We start from the raw sequence: 21904 nt of genomic DNA on the forward strand, positions 1-21904 counted from the left end.
CAGCATGGTGAGGGGGGAAAGGTGCTACTGGTAGCCCCACTCCTCTCAGCCCTTTTTGGATCAAGCCTCAGTGGCAAACTTTGTCTTGCTTTGGAAGAAGGAGCCCTGGGCAGCTGCCACACCATGATGGTCTTGATGATGTGACATAAATGTGCCAGTGGGAGAGGCCCAGCAGAGGCCCCTTCCTTCAGACATTACCCCTCACCATGTTTTGCAATCCCATGTGCTAAGGCTGAGTCCCTGCTAGAAACTAGCAGGACACTGAGGTACACCAGTCCTCCTCCTTCTTGGAGGGAGGCCAGGGAGCTCTCTCTGGACCAAAAGCACCTCCACGTAGCCAGGTCACATATCCCAGCAAGCATGGACCTTCAGCTGGGACCTGGCTGGGTGCAGGGCTGCCTACAGAAAGGGCGTCTGAGAGAGAGGTGACCACCCCTCTGCTTTCCGGGCTGGTTCAGGCTGAGCCTGGACCTTGAGGGAGCTGGGCCCCTGCAGAGTCAGACATGACCCTGGCCCTCCAGGTGTTGCTTGCTCTGGGGCCAGGGCCTGGGACGTGGCTGGAATGGCAATAAGCATCACTGCCTGGGAGTGGGGCAGGGAAGAGAGAGCCCGTGGCTGATGGGGGTCAGCACAGGCTCAGGGAGACATGAGCACACCATGAAGCACCATTTCAGGACAAGGGGCGGGATAGGAAAGTGGAGGGTGGGGTGAGAAGTGTGTGGAGAGAGGTCAAGAGCAAGGCTGTCCCTAGAATTCCTCCACCAGCTCACAGCTGGGGGGTATGAGACCCCCTGACTGGTTAGGGCCTCATTAAACCTCCCTGAGTCTCCTACGAGCCACCTCGTCTCTATTTCACAGGTGTACACAGTTAGGGTTCTACCAGAGAAGCAGAACCAGAGGGAGATTCTATGGTACATAATTGTAGGGTCCGGCTGGGCCAGTGTGAAATCTGGAGGGCAGGCTGGAAATGCTCATTCCACAGGTGACATTTCTTTCTCAGGGAAACCTCCATTTTGCTCTAAAGGCTTTCAGCTGACTGGATGAAGCTCATCCAGATTATCAAGGATAAGCTCCCAGACTTAAAATCAGTTGGTCGTCACCTCCACAGAATCCCTTCCCGGCAACACCTAGATGAGTGTTTGATCAAATCACTGGGTACTGTCACGCAGCCAAGTTGACACATAAAAGTGACCATTTCCGGGATGACCCCCAGTGCCTGCTCACAGCTACTGTGAGGGGGAGTGAGGAAGTAAGACTGTGCACAGACTCTGGCTTGAAAACATCCTCAGGGCAAGGCAGCTATGGCTCCCTGTGATTGTCTGGAGCATGCGGGTAGTGCGTTTGCAGGCTGGTCAGACGTGTCTGAGCCAAGGAGGCTGAGCTAGGTTTGGGTCTGCTTGTCTGCAGTGGTTGGGGACTGGCTCAGAGAGCCCTGGGAGCTTTGTGGGTGGGGCATCAGCGGCTTTGGGGAGCTTCAAGGCAGGCACTTCCAGAGGCACAGTGTGCTGCCTGGCCACCCGGACCTCATGTCCAGGCAGCTCTCAGAGGAAATTTCCAGGCTAGCCTCATCCCTCCTGAAAGCCTGGCCAGGGGCAGGCTGAGAGTTTTCAGGGCTCTGGAAATTCCCACCTGGCCAGGGTGCTCTCAGCAGGGGGCTGTGTGCCCTCAGCTGGGATGCTGCAGGACCTTCAAGTCTGGGTGGGGGTCTCCCCTGGACTCTCCACCGTGGCAGCCAGATCTTCTGGGAAAAAGCTCAAATCTGTCTTCACACAGCTAAACCTATAACTCAGGTGCGACAACTTTCATCTAATCTGGACCAGTTTTCTAAAAGATTAAAATCTATGTGTCATACAATCATTTCCCTAGGAATGGGAATAATAATAACACCCATCTCACAGGGCTGCTGTGAGGAGTAAGCCCAGGTACCCGATTTCAGTGCCCAGGAAATGTTGAACATTATTAAGAGAGAGTACTTAGCGCTGATTTGGAGCCTGCCCCTGGGCCAGGTGCTTTCCACATGTTATTTCAGTAATTCAGGAATAGATAGGGTTTTGAAACCTGGGGGCTAGAGAAAGGTGTGGAGTGCAGGTGGGAGAAGAGCCCCTGACCACTAAAGTTGTTATGGAAAATTGTGTGGCCTTTGTATTTTATAGCGAAACTGTCCATGGCTTTCAATCAGCTCAAAGAATTGAGAACTTCTGGTTTAGTTGATAGTTGGACATTCAATTATAATTATTTCAGCTTAAAAGAAGATGTGTCCACCCAGCTAAATAATCCTATCACAGAGAGACCTTGGTGTTTGTAATCAAATACTCCTGGACCTCGGATAAAGCCTTCCTCTGTACCTCTTGTCATGAACTTTGAAAAATGTCCCTGAAATCATTTCCAGTGTCTCGGAGCAGATGTGAAGAACTACCATAACTACTGGTGGACATTCCCTCGCCCGGCCCGCGCGCTGCGCCTTTAAGGTCTACTGGGGGCGTGATGTCAGCTGCCCGCGGGCACTTGGAGCGAGAGCCGGGCGGGCTGCGCGCTTCGGCGATTCCGAGCCATTCCGAACCCGTTGTGGAGAAGGACCTGCCTGCCGGGAGCTCCGCGTCCCTGACTTCGCCCGCCCGGCGCGCTCGCCTGTGGGCCATGACCAGCAGACCCTGAACGGGCACCGACCCGGCTCCGGGAACGCGAGGCTCCGCGGCCCCGGCCATGGGCAACTTCCAGCTGGAAGACTTCGTGGCGGGCTGGATCGGAGGTGAGCGCATCCCCGGATGGGAGGGACCCCCCAGAGGTGAGTGCGCTGACGGGACAGCCCGGCCCGAGAGGAAGAGAGCGAGCCAGCGGGAGTTGCGCAGGCGGAGTTTCCACGCCGTGCCGGGTCAGGGAGATTCGCGCCCGGGCGCTGCCCACACGCGCCCTGGGTGCGCGCTGCCCGCCGCCCGGCTGGTCTTGCCGCTCCTCGCCTGCTGCCGCGACCCCGGGGGAGATTCATCCCGAGCCTGCGATTTGCCTCAAAGTTTGGGTCCGCGGAACTTGATCCTGTAATGATTAAACCGCTGGTCAAAGCGGATAGCCAATGGAACGGCCCGGCGCGTACACACCCTTCGGCGCCCTGGTGCGCACCTGAGTCTGGGGACTCTGGGCTCACAGGAACTCGTGTGTGAGGGTGGCGTTTGACCGCCGCCCGCCCCCGCGCGCGGGATGCGGAGCCCGGCCTGGCGGTCAGGCCGGCCCTTGTGGCGTCCGGCTGCGGGGAGCGGAGCGCAGAGCTGGGAGCCCAGCACCGCTGCCAGATAGGAGGAACCCTTCACGTTTTCAGCCACAGCCAACTGTCACACCTCTCCTCGGGCACTGTTGGGCCCGCCGGTCCCTTCCTACCACTCTTGGAGCCGCTTTCTGCTGAGCCTGGGGTGTGTTTGCTTGGGCAATAGTCGCATCCATTGCCTTGCTTCTCCATTCTTCTCTTTCCAATAGGTCTATCCCTCCTCTTTGCTCAGCTATTGGGGGCGGGGCGGGGGTGAGGGACTTTGCTTATTGTCAGATATAGCCTTTCTTTTGGCTCCATCTAAGAGGACCATCAGAAAAGAGCTGTTGGCGAATGCAGTCCCTCCCCAGTGTAAAATCCTGAGACGCTCAGGTAGAGGCTATGGCTAGCGTGTTTGTGCCCCACCAAGTGTTCTAGGTATGGAGATCAGGAGATTTGTAGGAAAGGAAAAAAAACAAAGCAACTAACCAGCTAGGATCCCGGGTGGTTCCCCTTCTGGTGGCACCCTCCCACCTCCTAGCAGGAGTCCATGTCTGTCCCCCACAGGTGACAGGTGGCTGCAGGGCCCCTGCTTCTCACCCTCCCAAGCAAAGGTGATTCCTCTCACTGGGGACAGTTCCGTTGCACAGGCTCCCTTGGGTAGGGCTGAGACCTGCCTCTCCTAACTTTGCCAGGCAGGGGACTGTGCCCAGGGACCTACCAGGCACATCCAGACCCTCTCTGGACAACCTTTCAGCCGTTCAGAGGGAGAGGCTTTCCTCGGCTGCCCTTTAAATAGTCAGACCAACTTCAGTAGGGCTGCCAGGGGCTTGGTTTGAGAAATGTCCTGGAGGGTAACACTGTCAGAGTAGCTCAAAATCTCTGATGACACAGAGACCCTCCCCAACTCACACAGCAAGTAGTGGGTTGGCCTTTATTCTGAGATTGCCCTTACTTTGTTGATGTCAACATGGTTTTGTTTGTTTTTGTTTTTGCTTCCATGAAATGAACATGAATGTAGTAGCAGTGAATACTTCATAAGTGTCAGGTGCTGTTTAAATGCTACATGGATACTTTTAAAGCAACCTTATTGAGGTTATTTTACATATCATAAAATCCATTCATTTCAAGTGTACAATTTAGTGATTTTTAGTAATTTTACCAAGTGGTGCAACCATTACCATAAACTAGTTTTAGAACGTTTCATCCCCCAGTAAGATCCCTCATGCCCATTTACAATTAAACCCCATCCCCTCCCTCTCTCTCTGGGCAACCACTTTCAGGCTCTATAAATTAGTGTTTTCTGGACACTTTATATAAACAGAATCATACAATATGTGGTCTCATGTCTACGTATATTTCTTTATAGCTCTAATAGGTAGCTACTATCATTACATCCCCATTTGACAGATGAGGAAATGGATACTCAGAGAAATTCAATGACTTGCCCAAAACCATACATCTAGGATGAACACTAGGATTCCAGCCCAGACAGTCTGGTACCAGGGCCATTTTAAGCCCTGTACTCATCTATAGCTGTTTTCTCTCTCAGTGACCTGTCATGATAAACTTTCACCATTACATCCTTCACATTTTGTTTGAAGTTTTACTGGTCTGTAATATCCCAAGGTCTGGAAACCACTGACCTGATAATTCTGTTTCTTATCTTGTATCCCTGCTTTCAGATGGGTGGACTAATGAGTGTGCAGGGAGATAATGGCCCAAGGCTGGGTCTGGGGCTGCTGTCCTGGGCTGAGGGATACAGCCAGAGCCTGAGGACCAGAGCTCCTTCCTTCCCCTGAAGGGAGGGGTTCCTGCAGAGTGAATGGCCCGGCTTTCTGCTGCCCACCATCTTTCTGCCTCTGCCCCGTTCTGTGGGAAGGAGGGGTTGAGAGGGGCCTGGAGTTTCTAGACCAAGGGAACATTTGTTCTGGAATAGCTGGTTTCTCTGCCCTGTAGATATCTAATATTCCAGGACCCCTGATCTACCCTACCTGGTGCAGTCACTCCTGCTAGCAGAGACACTTCTTTCCTCATCAGCACGATGGGGAATTGGTCTCAGAAGGATGGCTCCTGTTTCAATCTCACAATCACTGCCTTCTGCAGTATGGCCTCAGGGCGGTCTTGCTTGCCTCCAAAATCATTCTGGCCTTGTGAATGTGTGTGTGGATGGGCATTTTTCATTGAAAAGATCCAGAGTATCCAACACCTTTTCAAAGAGGCCTTCTTAAAAAAAAAAATCAATGGGGATGGCAGCTACTTTTGAGCATCCTGTAAGTGCCAAGCTCTGCTGGTACTTTACATTTTTTACTTCATTTCATTCTTAAAATGGAACCGTGAGGTAGGTGCTAATATTATTCCCACTACACATGCTAAAAGGGAGGTGTAGAAAAGCTAAATAACCTGCAGGTACCTGAAAAGTTTCTGGGTTTTCTCTTCATACCCTCCCTCTTTTTTTGAGGTGAAATTCACATAACATAAAATTAATCATTTGAAAGTATACAATTCAGTGACACTTAGTACATTCACGGTGTTGTGCAACCATCTATCTAGTTCCAAAACATTTTTCTCATGCCCAAAGAAGTTTCTGGACCCATTAAGCAGGTACTCCCCTTTCCCCTCCTCCAAACCCTGGCGATCACTAATCTGCTTTCTGTCTCTATGGATTTACCTATTCTGGATAATCCATATAAATGGAATCATACAGTATGTGACCTTTTTTGTCTGGCCTCTTTCGCTTTGCATAATGTTTTCCACGTTCATCCACACTGTAGCATGTATCAGTACTTCATTCCTATTTATGTCTAGTAATATTCCATTGTATGGATATACCACATTTTATTTAGCCATTCATCCAGCAGTGGACATTGGGTTGTTTTTACCTTTTGGCTTTTTTGCATAGTGCTGCTATAAACATGTGTATATATGTACTTGTTTGAGTGCCTGTTTTCAGTTCTTTTAGGTATATTTCTAACAGTGGAATCCCTGGGTTATAGGGTAACCCTATGTTTAACTTTGTAATAAGCCAAACTGTTTTCTACAGCAGCTGCACCATTTTACATTTCCACCAGCAATATATACGAGTTCCAATTTCTCTATATCATCACGAATACTTGTTATTTTCCTTTTCTTTTTTTTTTTTAATTATAGCCATCCTAGTGGGTGTGAAGCAGAATCTCACTGTGCTTTTGACTTGCATTTCCCTAATGACCAATGATGTTGAGCATCTTTTCATGTACTTGGCCGTTTGTATATCTTCTTTGGAAAAATGTCTATTCAAGTCCTTTGCCCTTAAAAAATTTTTTTTTTCTTTTTAGTTGTTAGAGTTCTTTACATATTCTGGATATTTGACCCTTATCAAACGTTTGATTTGCAAATATTCCCCCCCCACCGTTTCTGTAGGTTTCTTTATTTTCTTGAGAGTGTTCTTTTATGCACAAATGTTTTTAATTTTTATGACATCCAATTTATCCAATTTTTCTTTTGTTGCTTGTACTTTTGTTGTCATATGTAAGAATCTGTTGCAAATCTACATTCGTGGAGATTTCCCCCTATATTTTAGCATATGATTTCTATAGTTGCAGTGCTTGCATTTAGGTCTTTGGTTTCTTTTAACTTTTGTATAGAGTATGAGGTAGAGGTCTTTTTATTCTTTTGCATGTGGGTACCCAGTTATCCCAGCACCTTTACCTGCCTTTTTTTAGGGTACTTGTTTCTTGAGGCAGGGCCCAGGTTTTACTCCATTTTCTTTGCCTTCCTCCATGCGTGAGCCTGTGCCTAACACACTGGGTGGGGGGGTGTCCCCTCTGGTGACTGGGCATTGATTGAATAAGTGAATGTAAGTGTCTGAGTCCTCCATTCTGTCCTAAGAGCCAGCCAGTACAAGCGAGGAGTCCAGAGACTGAGTAACCAGGAAGTCCTCTTTGATCCACAGGTGCAGCGAGCGTCATTGTTGGCCACCCTCTGGACACAGTCAAGGTATGGTAGCCATGTTGCCATTACCTTTTGGAAAGGGGCCTGGAGTGAGTCTGACTCCGGGAACGTGCCTGCTGTTTCTGACCCCCAGAAAGCCACCAGCGCAAGGCAGGCTCTCTGTGCCAGTCCACGGTGGCAGAGCGCTAGGAGGCCCGGTTGGAATGCTCCCCCCTCCTTGCTGGGCAGTGATTTTGTTTTTGTGAAGCTCCATTTCTGCCTCCAGGCTCTCATGAGCTGCAGGGGAGGGGTGGGGCACTGTGAGTGCTCTCCTGCAAGCCTCTATGGAGCAAAGGAACCAGAATCTGGGCCCATAATCTAAGGTTGGGCCGTTGGAAAAGATACTCCAGGCACAGAGAACAACATGGGCAAAGACAGTGAGGTGGGGACACCGCCAGGGGGCCATGCTTCGGAAGGGCCAACATGGCCACTTACGCTGATCCATCAGGTTTCTGAAAGCAGCTACGGATCAGAATCCAGGACCGGTCAGTCGGCACTCAATCCTTGGAGGTCTTGAACTTCAGGTTAAGACTCTAGACTTAGGTTGGGAATGGGAAGCCGTTATAACTTGTTGGAGCCAGCAAAGCCACCCGGCATCAGGATCATCCACACTTCTTGTTCTACACATGTGGAAACTGGCCCAGAAAGGGGAAGGGTGTCACCTCAGGTCATACAACAAATCGAAGCATTGAGGAGTGAGATGTTACAAAGGGACATTCTTTGGGTCCACCCCTACCCCTACCACCTGTCCCCATGGTGAGCCACACTCACAGCTGTACCCTGAGAACGTGGCCACAAATAGTGCCTCCTCACCCTGACTTCCACATTTGTATCTAACGCTCTGCCAGGATCGTGCACAAAGAGGACCTCCCAGGCCCTTCTCCAGTGGTCACTGTGGTCCCATTTCTCCCCATCTTCCTCCCTGCGTGGCCGTGGGCCCTTCCTCAGTCAGAGCCCAGGCCTGCTCTCTTCTTGATGGGGAGGTCAGCCTATGTGTCTAAATAGTTAAAGGTACTTCCTGGCCCCTCATACCCCTCACACAAGCCCAGCCTTTTGCTCATACATCAAATGCACCTTGGATGCTTTCTCTGTGCAGGCACTGTGGGGCTGGCAGGGCAGCAGTGGTGAACAAAGCAAGTCCAGTCCTTGCCCCGGCAGGCCTAACAGCCACATTTCTGACCCAGGCAACCAGTGTCTCTCCCTGGTAGAGCATCCTTCCCTCACCTGCAGCTTGGTTAGGGGAGGGTAGAGCTTGTTGGAACCCCCATCCTCATCCCCTGCCCCTGGCACAGGCAAGCCTGGCCACTCTTTGCCTGGCCACATGTCACCTGTAAAGACCAGGACTCTCCTCCTTTTCTCCACTCTGCCCCCTGAGCCTCTGCAGGGAACCTTTCCTGATACATAAAATCTTGTCTCTGTTCAGCCTGAGAACCTCTCTGCTGAGGGTCCCAGCCTCAAGATGCTGGCTTACATGGCTGGCCTCTGGGTCCAGCCCGGAGCTGTGGCCTGGGGCCCTTGTTTCTCTCCAGAACATCCTCCTTCATTCTGGCTGGCATTTTCTCTAGAGTTCCTGTTCACCGAGAAAGGTCTGGGCAAGAGCCTCAGAGTCAGAATAACCTGGAGTCCAGTTCCAGCCTCCCACATACTCTCCTGTGCCTAGGGCACAGCACTTAACCTCCCCAAGCCTCGGTTTCCTCGTCTGTAAAATGGGCAAAGAGCACCTCCCCGGTGGGGCTGTCATGAGGATTGTCAAGTGGCAGTGCGGATAGAGCAGTGAGCGATCCCCTCCTGTCCTGAAGAATACACACATTGGGGTGTGGGGAGGCAGATGAGTGACTTGTTCCTGGTTCCCAGGCTCACCCCTGGGAGAGCCAAGCTAGAAGGATCCGGGCTGCTGACCTGGGCCAGAGACTCATTCCCTGCCCGCAGCTGCCTCACCACAGGTGGGAGAGCTAGCACTGGCTACTTGGTGGCAGTAGAGCTGGGGTCAGGATTCACTGCTGGCTCCTGGCACAGCTGGTGCATTTAAAGTTTATGTCTGATGCAATGTGACCAGGGTTTTCTACTCAGGGCTCAGCTCTCTATAGCCCAGCTAGAGCACTGTAAGAGAATAAATTTGCATTGTTTTAAGCCACTGAATTTATCATAATTTGTTACAGCAGCAATCGGAAACATATACAGGGAATCAGCTTTCTTCATCTGTGAAGTGGGGATAGTATCCATGCCTCAGAGCATTTGTGGGATTCTGTGAGATAAGTTCCATAGGATTTCCAGTGTTTTCCCAAGTACGCAGTTAGTGCATACTAAATGCTAGCTCCTGTTGCAATTGGAGGCCTTAGAGGCTTGAGCTGTGCTGCTGGCCTCGGCAGCTTCCTCAAGAGCTGACAGACTTTTGCTCTGGTCTAGACCCAGAGTGAAGTGTGCACTGGGCTCTTCTGTGGCTTTTCTCAGACCCTCTGCCTGTCTACGGATGCCCCCAGTCACCAGAGCCAGCCTCCATTAGAGGATGCCACAGTTTCACCCTCCGGCCGCTCGGTTAGCTAGTGCAAAGGGCTGAGTGCCACAGCCACGCTCGGCTCCGGGGACGAGAAGGAAATACAAGATGGCCCTGCCCCAGAGGGGGAGCCCAAATAAACCCTAAGTAAACAAACAGATCACATCATTGCAGCATTTAAGCTCAGACCCAAAAGATGAGCAGAAGCTGGAGAAAGAGTCTTCCAGGGGAAGAAAGCAGGTGGAACATTCTGGAAGTGAGAAACAACTGACGCTCCAGGGTCCAGGAATATGGCAGGCACAATGGTTGTGGAGGAAATGACATGCGGGTGGTGAAAGCCACGCTTCTGGGTGCTGATTAAGGGTGGAATTTATTCTGAGTTTGGTGGCAGGCCACTGGAGAGCTTGAATCAGCAGTGACAAACATTCATCGTTGTTTGGAAAAGATTAGTCTGACTGTTGTGTAGACACAGTCAGAGGAGTTGGGGTGGGGGAAGCAGGAGGCCAGCGAGGGGCCCAGCCCATCATCAGGGTGAGAGATGCAGGGGTTCTGGAGATGAGAAGAGCAGGTTGCTCCTGGGAGTATTTAGGAGGGCAGAGTGACGGACAGCAGGTGGGCCAGAGCCACGGGTTAGCTTTCTGTACTCAAGATGCAGCAGCATCATATGTCCCCACACAAGCATTGTTTTTGCACAGCAAACTGGCCTTTGTTCTTCTCTCAGACCAAGGGGACTCCTGCTGCATTTAGCAGGTGAGAACGGGACTTGGTGCAGGTAGAGGATGCAAAGCCAGCCAGGCCGGGACTGAAGTCCAGGCCTCCTTCCTGACGGGGTCACTGGGGCCCGGGCTTCCCTTCTCTGGGCTTCAGTGCTGGGAGCCCAGAGCCGTGAGGGAGGTGGGGATGTAACCTGTCTCTGGCTGGCCCTCACGCCCTTGCCTTTCTCCGCAGGCTCGCCTGCAGGCCGGCACTGGCTACGGGAGCACCCTTAGCTGCATCCGCACTGTGTACAGGAGGGAGAGTGTAAGTGCTCCCGGGGTGGTGTCTCCTCCTGGGGACCGAGGTCACAGCCCCTCACACCCGCATGCCCAGCAGGAGGCCTGTTTATTCCTCTCATCACCTTTGGCTCAATTTTCTCTCTTCATCTCACACCACTCCTCAAATATTATGTGCTACCTAAACTTAACCCTGCCCCCAAGTGGGATGTTATTGAGGGAAAAAACTGGTTTGGTGTCACCTCTCTGGAGAAATTCGGAGGCATTTAGAACCACAATGTGGAAAATTCCTACAAAAACAGGAGGACCTGCCAGGTTTTCAAAACCAAATGTGTGGCGGTAAACCATGTGTTCGTTCACAGGCTCCTTTATCCCAGCATGGGGCGGAGGGTGCAGGGAGCAGGCTCTTCTGATCCCAGACACCCCGAACGGGCTTGTACCCCAGGTCACTCCAGACCATGGACCCAGGGGTTTTCTCTGCAAAGGGGAAATTCTGAATAACATTTTGTAGAAGAAGCATCAGGTGACCTTCTTGAGAATGAGTATGGGCTTTTGGAAGACTTTCCAAGGCTCCTCCTTGGGGAATTTAAAATAAATTTTAAAATTTAGAATGAAATGACCTGTTGGTTTAAAGAAATAGTCAGGTGTAAGCCCTGTGGCAGCCCTGGGCTTTTCCTTGAGTCACTGGAAATGTGGCCCCGTAATTGACTGCTGTCCCCGCCAGGCTCCATCCTAGGAAGTGCCCTGGAGCTCGGGAGCCTCCTGCCTGCACCTGGAGGTTCTTCTCTTCAGTCAAAGTATGTCTTGTGTCCTGGTGTTGTTCTGAATCTCTTGATCGTTTGCTTTAAAATCAGGGTGAGCACTGTAAACCCAGCACTCGTTGTTCTGGGGTAATGTCCGATTCCTGCGTCCCCTGAATGGCAGCTGTTGAGCCTCCTTTTTGGCACATGTTCTCCACAGTGTCTGCCAGCCAGCATCTCCACTCTGGGGTTTCCGTGGGGACTGTAGGAGTTCCTCTGAGAAACAGCAGCTCAGAGCTAAGTGATGTCTCAAGTTATCTGAGGGACCTTGTTGTAGAGGAAGAGGCTGAAGCATGGTGCATGCGTGCATATGTGTTTGCGTGCACATGCGTGTGTGGACGCCTGTGTGAGGAGGTGTCCTGCCCCTTGCAAATAGGGGGCATGCATTCAGGTCAGGGTTAGTGGGTTTGAGTACAGCCTGGAGTTTTTACAATGGCTTCCTGGTGCTTTTTCATCTTTGGTGCCATGTGTGCTGCACTGACTCCTCGAAGAGCCTGTGGAATTTTCCAGTTTCAGTGGAGCATCTGTGGTGTTTGCTGAGAACGCAGTGTGTATGGACAGAAGCCTCTTCGTGCTGTTCATCCAGGGACTCCCCCTCTGGCTTTTTTCCAATAGACTCCCATGCTCGGGGCACCCAGCTACATGCTGGCCCAGGTGCCCCTGGGATGCTGTGGGACCCTTCTTACCCCATCACTACAGGCTTAGCACATTATATTTTAATTGTCTGTCAGTTTATCTGGGTGCCCCCTCCCCTGCCCCCAGACTGTGAGCTCAGTGAGGATGGAGAGAGTGTCTTTCTTGTTGTCCTCCAGGGCCTGGCACATTCCCAGAGCATGCTTTTGTTGGAGTGACACACGAGGAAAGAGTGTGTGGTGCTTGGTGAGCCCACTACCCACTGGGGCTCCATGGGCTGCCCTTGGCCGCAGCCCAAGAACACTGCCACTCCAGTGACAAATGCAGGTTCCAGGCCCAGCACATCACGGCTCAGGAACCAAAGCTTCATGCAGAAGCCGGTTCCTCCTCGGATTAAGGATGCTCTCGCCCTCCCCTGTCTCTCCTCTCACATCAGCATCCTCTTTTATTCTTTCCACCAACGTACTGGTTTGCTTCTCCTATGATGTCTCCCCCGCCAGCCCGCAGGCTCCAGGAGGGCAAGGTCTCTACCAAGGGCAGCATAGGCCCTCATGCTTCCTCCACCTGGGTCTCTCCACAGGTGTTTGGCTTCTTCAAGGGCATGGCCTTCCCCCTCACCAGCATCGCTGTCTACAACTCAGTGGTGTTTGGGGTCTTCAGCAACACACAGAGGTTCCTCAGCCACCACCGGTGCCAGGAGCCCGAGGCCGGCTCACCCCGCGTGCTGTCTGACCTGCTCCTGGCCAGCATGGTGGCTGGCGTGGTCTCTGTAGGGCTGGGTGCACCCGTGGACCTCATCAAGATCCGGCTGCAGATGCAAACACAGCCATTTCGGGAAGGTAAGCGGCCAGGGGAGGTGGCCTGGTGTCTGGGGACCTGTGACCGTTTCCTGGTTTCCCAGGTCTGGGATTTGGTTAATAATCTTTTTATGGAGCAGGGCATCTATGTTGAATCATTTTATCTATAGTGGTAACTCTCACTGGTTAGGGATTTTCTACGCGCCCGGTGCTTGCAAAGAGCCCCGCCTGGGTTCTCTTAATTCGTCTTCAGCACAATTCTCTGAGGCAGGTGCTGTGATTTTTTCCATTTTACAGGTGAGAAAACTGAAGTTCCCAGAGGTTAAGATGCTTATTCAAGGACACACAATTAATGATTGGGCAGTCAGGACCAGCTACATAACTTGCAGCCCCCCAGGGTGAAATGAAAATGCAATCTCCTGATCACAAATTAGTAAGAATTTTAAAAGGACAACAGCAGAGCATTGTCAAGTGAGGGGCCCTGTGTGACTGCCCAGGTCTCAGACCCACACCTGCCCCCCACACGCCAGGGAGTGCAGCCAGGGAGGCCTCAAGCTGGACTGGCTGCAGGGCCATGAAGCGGGCCGCCCCTCCCTCACCCTTGATGTTCCATTAGAGCTTCATTTCTTGTGTGCGCCGTAGCTGCTCCTGCACCGCCAGCCAGAGCTGTCATCTCCTCGCTGCTGGGAAGGAGGTTTCCGACTCTTGTCTGGAGCAGTTTTGATGAAGGAGGATGGAAAGGATGGGAAGGCACTTGCTGTGCAGAGTAGAAAGTGCCAGCTCCAGAGGAAGGATGAGCTGGGGGTCTTAGACAAATTTCAATACCTTGGGGTTTGCTCCTTGGCTCTCATTTTCCTCTGTCTCCTCAGGGAAGATATTATCCCTTCCTGGGCCTCAGTCTCCTTTCTGTATAGTGGAAGGATTACATCCCCGGTCCTTCCTATCACCTCAGATATATATCTGACAGATCTCATGGGTAAGACCCCTCTCCTTGGCAGCCTTCTGAATGGCCTCCATGTGAACCCTCTGCCCACAGAGGCGAGGGGTCGGCTCTGCCCCATGGCTGAAGCCCCAAAAGCTCACTCAGGACAGCCCAGGCCAGTGCGTCTCCTGCGCCCAACCCAGGTTCCTCGATTCAGCCTGCACTCCCTGCTCAGCCGGGGAGGTGTCTAGGGCAGGTCTGCACGCTCTCTGGGCACAATGCTGATGCTCCTCACAGGGGTCCCTGCTACCCCAAGAAAATGAGTCACACCTGCTGGATGCTCGTGGTCCCTGTCAGCATGTGGGGAGATGCAAGGCAACAAACGGGTTGGCTCACCCAGAGGGTCACAGAGCATGCTCCCATGGGGGCCGCCCAGGGAGATACGGGGCAGGCAGATCCTCACCTCCATCTACCTGACATACTGAATCGTGTCTTGGTACAGCTCAGTTTGACCAAAGGGTCACACCCCTGAGAAGAGTTTGAAGCTCGCTGATCTGGTCCTATCCCAGAGGCAAAAGCAAAGATGTAGAGAAATGAAGGGCATCGTGGACAGGCCTAGAACCCAGGAGTCCTGGCCCCCAGGCTGGTTTTTTGCGCTACCCTGTCTACTTCCAAAAAGCTGTGTTAGTCTAGGGTGCAGAGAAAATCTCTCCATAAGCCTTAAAGCTCTCTGGGGTCCAGATGTTGCAAGAGTCTCGGTGATGAGGCTCCTGGGGGCAGCCCCACCTCCTTCACAACCAGGGCACCTTGTCCATGGAAGGGGAAGAGAGAGGAGTAGGCATGCTTGTGTACGTGTGAGGGGGCCCTCAGCCAGCCTAGACACCAAGGAAGGTGTTTCTCAATAAATGCCGGGACATTTGGAGGCAAGTTAATTGGTAAACTTTCTTCACAGTGTTTGCTTCCATTCTCTGTTCTGTCCTCACCCACCTACACTTTTCCTGCAGAGAGTTCTAGAATGGTGGCTGACTTGGCAGGCTAAGGCCTGAGCTACAGGGGTCCTGAGGCCAGGCTAGAAGCCTCCGGAGACTGGAGGAAGGATAAGAGCAGAACAGCCAGACGCAAGAAAGCCCCCAACGCTGGGTGTGCAGGAGCCTCACGTTAAGGGAGCTGAGCAGCCTCCATTAGCAGCTGCCAAAGTTGCTAAGTGTTCATCGTGTCCTGACACTGTGTTAAGCGCCGTATGTGCATCATCTCATTTAATATCCACCCGACAGTGGGAGGTCAGCATGACTGTTAGCCCTGTTCATTTACCCGACACACAATAGTTATGTACCTGCTGTGTGCCAGGCACAGGGCTAGGTGCTGGGGACACAGCGATGAACAAAAGACTCCATCCCTCTTGTAGCGCTCTGTCCAGCAGACGGGCAGACAGGAATTGGGCCACTCCAACTAGGGTGGGTAGCACGGAGTGGGTTGGGCTCTCAGCCAGGCTGGGGGTCAGGAAGGGCTCTGGGGCAGGTGGTGGGAGGGGTGAAAAGAGAGCGTAGAGGTCAGGACTGTACACCTGGTTAGGGCAGCACCAAGGGCCACCCATGCCTGCTCTCCTGGGCCGTGGGAGCCTGAGGCACAGCCCACCTGGGCTGGGACTCTCTAGAACTGCCCGTCCAGGAAGTCGGGACCCTTCTGGAGCCTTATTTCCTGGATAAGCCCTCTGAGCAGGGAGAACATGGGGATGGTGTACCCTCCCTGTCCTCCTCCAGCATCTCAGGGCGGGAGGTGGTTCCTTGACCCTGCTCCTGTACAGACGGGACCATGGCCTCAGGCTGTAAGTTCATCCGCATGGCGCCAGAAGGAAACCGGTTCTTAAGTAAACCGCTTGAGGCAGCAACAGAAAACGAAAATGTGTTTGTTCTGTCTTCCCCAGTGTGCCAGGAAGCTGATCTTTTAGGGAGCTCAGGGAAGGCTCTTAATAAGAGACCAAGGGAGGCCCTGCACACAGATTTTTCTCAGCCCTGCAGAGCTCAAAGTCATTAGCGCCTGATCCCAGGGGCTTAGCTGGCAGTGCGGACACAAAACGGTTGACCTGAGTGGGCAGAGGGAAGGTAGAAACCAAGACTGGAGGGTCCGCCTCAGCTGTGCCCCTAGAGCCTCTGATCTGGACTAACCCAGCATAGTCACAGCCATGGGGGCCGAGCAGCCAGTATTTACTTAGCCCTCACCATGTGCCAGGCACTGTGCGAAGAACTTAGTGTGTGTTTAATCTTCACGACAACCCAATTCCTAGACATTCACAAAGGGGAGACTGAGGCACAGAGAGATTCCATCACCCACCTGAGGTCACTGCCCTAGTGGAAAGTGGAGCTGGGATACAGACCCAGGCAACTGACTCAGAGCCCACTGATGCTGTTTCTGCCTCTGCCCCAGGGTTTTGTAGAAGCTGAGGCTACAACAACTTTGGTAATATCTGGGCCTTTGCACAAAATCATCATGTACGAAACCAGTTGCAAACTTTGAGGGAGGAAAGGGGACTTGGAGCATGTCTCCAAAATGACATTGTTCAAGTAGTGGGCATAGCTTGTGGGCTCCAAGGGATGGGTCTGAATTCTGTGGCTTTGGGCAGCTCCGCTCTGTGTGGCCCACTCTTCCTTACCTTCCCCTGTCCCCCCAGATGCATGGGGAAAGGGCTTTGGCGACTACAGGTGCTGGTCAGGATCAACTATTGGGGATAAAGCATGGGAGGCAGGCAGTGGGTCACCAGGCAGTACTTTCTGCCAGGAATCTTTCCAGAAGATGAGGAAGCATGTAGTTACCTTTCACTTGTTCCTCGGGAACCCTCTAGGCCAGAGATAGAAAACTCAAAGACTCACTGGGACCAGGAAGGTAACATAAGTAAGCACAGGTACCTGGAAAATGTACCCTTTTCCATTTTTTGGACACCTACAGCCCTCCTAACCTGTGTTTTGTTTTTCCTCTTTTTATTGAAACACAGAACATACTTCACTTTCCACATCACTCTGCTGTTAGATACACAGCAGTTCAAGCACATGTGTCAGCCTTGGTGCTGGGAAGGCAGTCGGGAGTGGTACGCACAGTTGCAAGCTGCCCAGATCCTGTGGGAGGGGTGACTGCAACCCTGCTCCGGCTGACTGTTGCCACATGGCCTGGATCTTCGGCTTTTTAGGAGAAGGCAGAAAGCTAGATTTTCCCAGGGTCTTCCAACTGGAAATTGTCAGATAATTCAAGTCAAAACAAAACCAAGCACAAACCAACGTAACACCATGCAGCCCAAAGCATTGTGTGGGCTGGACAGTGTGGGGCTGTGGTTGGCTGCGAGCTTGTGGTCTGTGGTCTGTGCTCGGAGTCAGGCCCGCTTTCCCTGATAACTAGGCTGAGATGGGTAATTGCAGGCTACCCTGTGCAGGGCTTGTGGGTTTGCTCATGGCTTGTGGCTTTACCCCAGAACTTCCAGTCCACTTCCCGGGTGGTGACAGTGGGCCATGAGAGACTATGCCACGTTGGAGACGTGCAAATATAAAACCATTGAGTTCATCCTGACTGTCTGAATGTGGAAGGAGAAAGCGCCCATCCACCCAAATACAGTCACCGTTAACACATTAATATGTTTCCTTTTCCTGTTCTATATGCATGGATTAAATGTTTTAAGAGGTTGTACTTATATAGACAGTTTCACACCCTGTTCTTAATTCAATGTGAAACAGAAGCATCTTCCATGTTACTAAAATAGAATTATAAAATTAAAATAGATGGATAATATTTAAAATAGATGTACAATATTCCATCAAATAAACACATGCACACACACACACACACACACATTTTGAGAGGGATGATACAGTGTAGTAAGAATTCAGTTTCTGGAGTTAGGCCACCTGCTTCTAATCTTACCTCCACCTGTTATTGCCAAGCCTGTTTACTCATCTGCATAAAAGGTGTAACAGGAGTAACTCCTTCATAACTGGGATGGGATGGGATAACATGTAACTCAGGAAGGTCTTAGCACAATGTCCGGTACATTGAAAACACGAAATAAATGTTAGCTATGCAATTAAACTTATTATTTAGAAGTCTTCCTACAAGTGAACATTTAGGCTGTTTACAGTTTTTCCTCTTCTAAAAATAGTGATGTGATCAGCAAATTTGTCCATAAAGAGCTGCCTTCATTTACAGTCATTTCCCTAAATGTGTGGGCTCTTTGATTCGTGACTGGGTCAAAAAGTACAGTCATTTTTAAGATTCTTGGTACGTATTGTGAAATTTGTTATACAGAGGGGTTTTACCAAATTACATAGGCAGTTGCTAAAGTTTAAAGGGAGTGTCCGTTTGGCGCTGCCTACCAGTACATGCTAGATGGCAGTTATCCTCATGAAAACTCTTCCAACTTCACGGAGGTTTTCTCCCGGGGCCTCTGTCACTTGGCCTGAATTAATTCAGATCTGGCCTTGACAGTAAGGTGCCTGTGAAGGTGCCATTTTCAAGTGATCATTACCCTTCACCCAGGCATGAGCCTCACTAGGCACCCTGCAGGGCCCGAGCTGGAATTCAGGGGTGAGGTCCCTCTGCTGCCTGGGCCAAGTCACATCCTGGAGCCCGGTGGCCAATGACACTCACTCCTCCCCCATCTGGGAGCTTTCAGGTCTCTGTTTTCATTAAGAGCCTAATTAATGTGCAGATCACAAAGCCCTCAACACCACAGGAGGCCAGAGTTTGGGGAATCAGAGGAGGACTCAGCATTAACTCTGTGCTGACCGTCATAGTAATTTCACCGGGCCCAGTTGGAGGCAAAGGGCTGAGGGTTACACTTGATTGAATTCACTCTGATTCATTCATTCACTAGCATTTCCCGAGGCCCTGCTCTGAGCCAAGCAGAGTAGGTAAATCAGGTATCAGACACGCACAGCCCCTGCCTTCATGGAGCACTCAGTCTGGTGGGGAATCAGGTGTGCACCAGAATGAGAAGGGCCCCAGGAAGGCTCTGGAACCTCAGAATCTGGCTCTGCAGACTGGGAAGTCTCCAGAGAGGAAGTGGCTATTGATTGGGTGTTTGAATACTGGCTGGGATTTGGAGGTGGGGATGTAGGGAGGGAGAGGTGTTTCAGACTGAGAAACGATATAAGGGAAGAGTCAGTGGCAGGGGACTTCCCTGGTGGTCCAGTGGTTAAGACTTCACCTTCCATTGCAGGGGGTGCGGGTTCGATCCCTGGTCGGGGAGCTAAGATCCCACATGTCTTGCAACTGAAAAGCCAAAACATAAAACAGAAGCAATATTGTAACAAATTCAATAAAGGCTTTAAAACTGGTCCACATTCGAAGTGAGGGAGTGGCATGGACTTATATACACTACCAAATGTAAAATAGATAGCTAGTGGGAAGCAGCCACATAGCACAGGGAGATAAGCTCGGTGCTTTGTGACCACCTAGAGGGGTGGGATAGGGAGGGAGGGAGAGAGATGCAGGAGGGAGAACATATGGGGATATATGTATATGTATAGATGATTCACTTTGTTATAAAGCAGAAACTAACACACCATTGTAAAGCAGTTATACTGCAATAAAGATGCTAAAAAATGGTCCACGTTAAAAAAAATCTTAAAAAAAAAAGAGTCAGTGGCAGGAAAGGCAAGCATGTGGCAGGATGAGGGGGGAGGGGTGAAAGATGCAGGGTCAGTTGTGAAGAGCTTGGAGTATGGGTCTCCTTTCTATTCTGCAGGCAGTGGAGCATCTTGGACAGCAGCATGACCTGAGCATGAGCAGAGCTGTGTGGTAGGAAGTGAACCTGGCCTTCAGAAGGGATGGAAGGGGGTGGGAATAGTAGAGGTGAGGAGGCTGATTTGGAGGCTGCTCCACAGACCCGGCGAGAGGCTGGGAACGCCGGACCCAGGGCCGTGGGCTTTGGGAGTAGAGGGGAGCGGCAGATGGAAAAGACATTGATGATGTAGAACCAACAGGCCAAGCAGGAGAGAGGAAAGTGTTGAAAATGACCCAGGATTTCAAAGTTGGTTGGCGATGAGGGAGGTGGTACCTCCCACTCAGGGAATTAACCAGCAGATGAAGCATGCAAGACAGAGCTTGGTGTGGAGTGGGTGAGCACACATACTCATCGTTGCTGCTGCTGGTTTGGACCCTGGCTGGAGGAGTAGGCTCGAGTGAGAACTGTGGGGACTTGACCTTGGTTCCTGTTGAGGGAGGGACTGCAAATGGAATGTCAGGGCTGGAGGTATAGACGGGTGTGACAGACATAGAAGTGATAGCTGAAGTCATGGCGTTAGGTGCAAATGCCAAGGTGAGCTGCAGTAAGACCAGGGTAGACGTCAATGAGAAAACGCTGTAAAGGAAGTTTGGGAGGGAGCTATACTGATGCTAATAGCTGTAGTTAACAAGTATTGCGCCCCAGCCCTGTGCTCTGTGCTAACACAAATCCCGTGATTCACTCACCACAGCAACTCTGTGAAATTTGCACTGTCGTTCTCCATTTGACAGGTGGGGAAACTGAGGCTGGGCTTAAGTGACTTGTCCTGGCTCCCTGGGTCCACCCCGGGCCATACATCTCCACACCCTGGGAACACAGTCCTGAGAGACTCGTGTCACCAACGTGGAGAAGGAGAGGGAAGAAGGGAGAGTTGCTGAAGTCAGGGTGACAGTGGGGACGGAGACCAATGGGTAAAGAAGGAAAAAGACTTTCTTTTCCAAGTTGGGAGGGGAGAAGGAAAGAGACAATTGTGAGAGAATTTTGAGGCAAGAGGAAGGAAGTTGAGGAAGCCTGACTCTACCATACTTAAGATAATCTGATGGAATGAAAGGGACAGAGTGTGGCCAGGATTCGAGGAGGAGAAGGTCCTAATATCTGGACGTGCCGAGAGGGGACAAGCTGGACTGGATGGTAGCAGTGGGAGTGCCAGCTGAGGGGTGATCTGGGCAAGTAAGATCATCAGCCACACACCTGAACACAAAGGCCGTCTGAGCTCAAGAATCTGCATGATGACAAAATGGGGCGAAACCATTTCTCCCTGGATCTTCTGAAATGTCTGGCTGAGAAGGTCAACAACTGTGCCTCAGAGGCCCTGACTACATCAGTTTGTCTCTTTGGCAACACAGTTTTATTGCTCCCATAAAGATGTGTGGCTGCCAAGAAGCATGCTTATCTCCAGGCAGGTTAGCCTTTTGATACAGTGGACTTTCTAAGAATTTCCTAGTTCAGGGCAGGAATTGATGCTAAGCTCCGTAAAGAGATACACATTGCTCCATTCAGTTCCTAAAGAAGAAAGCCTCTGGGAAAGCAGGAACCCTTGGAATGTGATAAGGGGCACAAAAACCTGGAAACTAGCCAGGACCATACAGTCGGTGCCTTCTTCTCAAGTAGGCTGTGTGCCAGTAGGAAGTGAGGGCTGGAGCAATGGCAGCCCAAAAGCGGAGGGAGGAGGTTTGTGAAGAGGCCAGGCATATAGCCATGCAGTTCAAGAGGCGCCCTTGAGTTCTGGACACTGTGACTGAATATGTTTCAAACTGTGGTCCCACATAGCTTGCCAAGATTAATGAAGGTGTACACAACCTAACGCACCATTGTGTAAGTTACATACAGTGGGGACACATCCATTTGTTCTTTCAGTCAATTTACACGGGCAAATATTGTCCTGATTTCTAGACTTGACACTAGTGTTGGTAGTTCTCAGAGCTGGATCGATATCTACAATCTTTCCACAGTAGGCTTGGCAGGTCATGGCCGGTGACAGCAGGGCATGGCTGCCTGAGATTAGCAGGTCCAGCACTTCGGGAATCTGAAGTCACATCAGGGCGAGGTAATACAGACAGGAATGATAACTATTTGCCTCAAGTAAAGTACATTTGCACAACACACATTTTAGTAAAGTACATTTGCCAACATTCTCAATTAATTTTCACAAAAGCCAAATGATGTGGACAGGCCACTGATTCTTCCCCTTCTGTGTATGATGAGGAAACTGCAGCCCAGTGTGGTTGAGTCCTTTGCACCAGGTTGTACAGTAAATAGCAGCTGAGCAACAGAGCAAATCCCAACTGC

General features: G+C 51.2%; 1 protein-coding gene across 6 annotated transcripts in view; it reads left to right on the forward strand.

Annotated features, from left to right (window-relative positions):
* Positions 1-2504: 2504 nt before the first annotated feature.
* The window catches only part of SLC25A48 (solute carrier family 25 member 48), a 43755-nt gene continuing 24355 nt past the window's right edge, over positions 2505-21904 (forward strand). For 5 of the 6 annotated variants that reach the window (XM_081232011.1, XM_081232012.1, XM_081232008.1 and 2 more), the window contains exons 1-4: positions 2505-2749; positions 7173-7216; positions 10653-10724; positions 12710-12968. In XM_081232011.1, the coding sequence (XP_081088137.1) occupies positions 2704-2749; positions 7173-7216; positions 10653-10724; positions 12710-12968 (421 nt within the window). In that variant the 5' untranslated portion in view covers positions 2505-2703. The remainder of the gene's footprint in view (positions 2750-7172; positions 7217-10652; positions 10725-12709; positions 12969-21904) is intronic. The other variant, XM_081232010.1, reaches the window with a different exon arrangement.

This window comes from Mesoplodon bidens (assembly GCF_964165515.1).
Source record: "Mesoplodon bidens genome assembly, chromosome: 4".
NCBI classification, from domain to species: Eukaryota; Metazoa; Chordata; class Mammalia; order Artiodactyla; family Ziphiidae; genus Mesoplodon; species Mesoplodon bidens.